At 34.7% G+C, this 4,585-nt stretch overlaps 1 protein-coding gene across 2 annotated transcripts; it reads left to right on the forward strand.

The window, feature by feature from the left end:
• Positions 1-679: 679 nt before the first annotated feature.
• Positions 680-3,711, forward strand: LOC107845772 (DEAD-box ATP-dependent RNA helicase 24; the record flags this gene model as incomplete). Of its 2 annotated transcripts, XM_047393606.1 has the most annotated exon segments (4): positions 680-919; positions 1,017-2,169; positions 3,362-3,401; positions 3,615-3,711. In XM_047393606.1, coding segments are annotated over 3 exon segments (305 nt in total), but the record flags the coding sequence as incomplete, so codon positions are not given.
• Between the last annotated feature and the right edge of the window lie 874 nt (positions 3,712-4,585).

Below are 4,585 nucleotides of genomic sequence, written 5' to 3' on the forward strand. Positions count from 1 at the left end.
TGAGACTCACGCATGGGGTTGCAAAATCGAAGGTCATATTTGTTCAGGTTTTGAATAGTTAAAAGTCCTATTAGTGCATTATCAAAGTTTAAAGTCAAAGTTATAATTTGGTGTTGAGTTTAGGGTCATTTTTATGTATTAACTCTATATAAGAATATGAAATCAAAAGGATGTCATTTGAACTTTTTCGGGAGAGGGTAAAGAGGTATGTTAATTCTGCGTTACTTTTTTTAATGACTTTTAGGATTGACAGTTACTTCTTCTTTAATTTAATAAGTAAGGGTTGTTAAAGATTTTATTTGAATAAAATAAACGAAGAAATTAGAAGGAAAAAAGGTAAAAAAATCACAAAAAATATATGATATTCCTAATCTATGAAGGTTACGATACTATAAGTAACTATAAGAAAATGCTTTATTTATGACCAACATTTAAGAATGAATTAATAATTTCGTCTATAAAAGTACATGTATCAGGACGAGACTATATGTCAGTCCTTAATATTATATTTTATTATGAAGATACAAAATTTGGTCCTAAAAGAATTTATAACTAGTCCTAAATTATAATTCAAAACCTTGAGTGGAAAATAATACCGCCAAAATTTGATATTAAAATTTTAATAGTAATATTTTTTATTTCCCTAAATATATATATCATGCGCAAACTTAATTTTATAACTTTTTTGAAATGCTAAAAACCCTCTGTTTTCCTCAAACTAACATAGCTAGCTGGTCGCAATTTTTCACCCTAGCATCATCGGGTAGATACATAATGAAACGGTGAGGGATGCGTAGCTTTGCCAATTGTATGCAGCTTTGTCAATTGTATAAGAGTTTTCTCCACTGTTGTGTCTTCTTCCTTGGGTTACTGCAGATTTGCCCTAATCTCTATTTATCTCTGTTGAACGAGAATTAAGGTATGCTTTCTATTCCATATATATGCAGAAAACCATCTTTGTACCTTGAAACAAAGCAACTAGTAGCGTTCAAGTGATCTACTTTGGTGTTCACCAGGTGAGTTCCAAGCTTCCGCCATAAAGATGGAATTCGACTCTCCATGTCCTTCCCATTTGTGAAAGAAATTAGACTAGAAAGGGTTTATTTTAAATGTGTCTAGCAGGCTGTACTGCCTAGGAACTTGTAGTGCCATGTTCCATGCAGTGTAAAATAGAACAAAAATAGAAAGTAGATCTATGTTGGCAAATCGAGATAATTTTAACCACAACAATAAGGCCATTTCTTATGTAGAACATTTTTAAAATAGCATGTTTGTAGAGTGAGTTTTAGATGTTTACTGGGTGCTTCCACCTGTGGTTGGTCCTTCATTAACTCATCAGATGAGATATGATCCGGCTCGTGCATCAAGTCCTATTGTTGAAGATGGCAGGATAACTTGTTTCTAAGGCTTAGTTTATCTAGACTGGATGCATCTGTATTCAATCGTTACACTCAAATGGTCTATCTTCAGGTGTCATAAGAATGAGATTTTTGGTTGCCGCTGTATATAGGTTTTAGTTTGAGCCTCAGATATGGTTCATTATTGGTCAAATTAAACCTGGTCGCCAAATATTGCTCTTTTCAACTTTTATGCCCCACAAAGTTAAAAAGCTTGCTAGAGAAACATTGATGGATCCTGTGAGAGTTACTGTTGTGACATTAATGAGGATATTATACAAATAATTGAAGTGATTCCTTCAGATACTGAAAATTGCCTTGGCTTTTGGAAAAGCTTCCTGGACTGATTGACAATGATGATGCTCTTTTCTTTGCTTCAAAAAAGGAAATAGTAGATGATATTGAATCCTAATTGGCTCAGAAGGGATTTAGGTTGTAGCTCTCTATGGTGACAAGTATCAAGTTTCTCGTACAGAGACACTGCAAAAATTTAAATCTGGCATATATCACGTTCTTATTGCAACTGATGTTGTTGTTCGTGGTCTTGACATCAAATCACTTAAGTCAGTGGGGAACTATGACATAGCTAAAGATATGGGCATGCATGTTCACTATATTGGGAGAACAGGTCGAGCCTGTGACAAAGATGGAACAACCTACACTCTTATTACTCATAAGTTATATGGAAGCACGCTTTGCTGGTGAACTGGCAAACAATTTGGTTGCTGCTGGTCAAAATGTGTCCATGGAACTAATGGACCTTTCCATGAAGGTACTTCTATATATTTCTTTGAAATGGTTGAAGCTTAGGATTCTATTTTCTTGTTTTAGCCTCTTAAATTTTACCAAGTGTGTTACATCACAATTCACATGACATTCACTGTCACTGCTAAAGTTTGGGTTTGATTTTATCATAAAACCCAACAGCTCCCCGTGTGCAAGTTTTTTTTAAGTAGCCGCCTCAAAATCCTTCCCCGTCTTATAGGAAAAAATAAACCAAAAAAAGGAAGCAATTTTTCTTTCTTGAAGTCAGAACTTATAATGGCATCCCTTTTGGAGATTTCTAGAGACAACAACGAAGGGTGTGCCCTAGGCGTCAATAAAATGGGTTGAGAATAATGAGGTGTTAGGTTCAATTCCTAGTGGAGGCAAAAACCACTATATTGTCTGCTACGGTTGACATAAACTCCAATAGATCATAGGTCTGTTGAGATAAAATACTTCATTTTTTTAATAAAGAAATTTTTCATGTGATTTTAGGTGTAGTTATTTTGATAATGGTAATATTCTTCATATTAACAGGTATACTATATCGCCTATATAGTCCTCCGACATGGTTATAAGTAAGGAATCCTTTTCTACCTATGTTCCTTCTTACATGATGTCTAAAACATAAAAAATAACTTCAACTTCTACTAAGCATTCCTGTTTACACCAAAAACAATAAAGGACTAAGGAAATCATTTCAACTTTTGGATATTGCAGTGCCTGTTCTGAAAACTCCTCTGATTTCTCTCTTGCCAAAAAGTCTACCATAAACATGTTGGGTCAATCCTCTATCTCTCCTTCTAGCTGGTCGAATTTCTATCTTTTCCCCAACTGTCTGGTATTTCCCTTGCTTATTATACCCGAGTAGATTGTGGGTAGGTCTTTTGCCTCCTAGTATGTTAGATAAAATGTTGTTGAATAGTGAATAAGAGCTTGCCTGTCATGTGGAAGGTTTCTTCCCTTAAGTAATGTGCAAAACAGAAATTGCCTCAAATAGAATAAACATTGTCGTTTACCAATTCAGGCCATTAATTGCTCTTTACTAACATAAAAAAGAACCAAGGTATCATCTGCATTATTATAGACATTTATTATTATTTTTTGCTCCTCGTTTTGTTCTTCTTTTTTGGTTGTTGCTTAAAATACTCAGATCTCATTCTATCTGCATGATTAATTTACTGTGTGTAAACTCTTAGGATGGGAGGTTCTGGTCCAAAAGGGATGCAAGAAAAAGAGGTAAGTATTTATTCTTATTGTTGATCTTAATGAAGATTTTTGAAATAATTCATTGATGGGCGCTGACAGTTCCATGTAGTAACTCTTTCTATTTTGTTCTATTGATCGGCCCTCTTTTAACAACTGTTAACGTTGGGAAGAGAAACTGGAATATCCTTTAGCTTCTTGGTTGCCTAACCAAACTATTAATGAGGATTTTATGATTTTTTCCAGGCGGAGAAAGGGCCAAAGGAAGGGGAGGAGGAAGCAATAGATATGTACGAGGTGTGGATTTTGATCTAGGTATTGGATACAATCCTGAATCAAATAACCCTCCCTAGAGCGCTGCTCTGAGCCGTTATGCTGCTGTTAATTCCCCCGTTATGCTGCTGTTAATTCCCTGAAGACAGGCATGATGACACAATTTAAAAGTAGCTTTGTTGCTGCATCATCAAATTCTTAAAGTCAAGGGATGAATAACACGGTAATTAAATTTGTCGCATGTATTTTTCCCTTGTTACCTGTTTGATAAATCTTGTGCTTGAGAAAACAAAATAGAGCAACCCTAGAAAAGAGAAAATACTACAGAACATATGATCTGTGCTCTTTTAAGATTCCGCTTACGTGGAAAAACTGAAAAACATTTTAATAAACTACTGCAGTAGATGGATTACATTGGAAAGCTGGTGTACAACAAATTAATGTAATAGTTACTTAACTTTTAGTGGGCAAGCTAAAGCACAACTTCCAACTGGTAGTCTGGTATTTCTTTTCTTGGTTCAAGTTCATAAGTCATATTAAATTGGCTAAAGTCTCCCATAAAGCACCTCTGAATTATGGTTTTAGGGCTATTTTCATCCAATTCTTCAGTAAAATCTGTGCGTTAGTCAAGTGTATTAGGATTTCAAATCTGCTTGAACTAAAAACTTAGTATCAAATACACTTCAGGAATTTCCATTGCATCTTTTCAGTTTTGTGCAATGATTATATATTGAAATTTCCACACGGGTGACGATGGCTTCCATTCCTAAACTCCAGGTGGAGTTGGTGATAACCATAGAGATTTTCTCAAGAAGGTTGAACATAAGTATAGATATTAGGGAAAATGTGTTTTGTTAGGGAAACACATTGTTTTTTTGGGTGCAAAGAAATGGTTGGTTTGGAAACAGAACAACATAAAATTTCAAGTGCCAGGAATACACACA

Source organism: Capsicum annuum, chromosome 7 (genome assembly GCF_002878395.1).
Source record: "Capsicum annuum cultivar UCD-10X-F1 chromosome 7, UCD10Xv1.1, whole genome shotgun sequence".
NCBI lineage: Eukaryota > Viridiplantae > Streptophyta > Magnoliopsida > Solanales > Solanaceae > Capsicum > Capsicum annuum.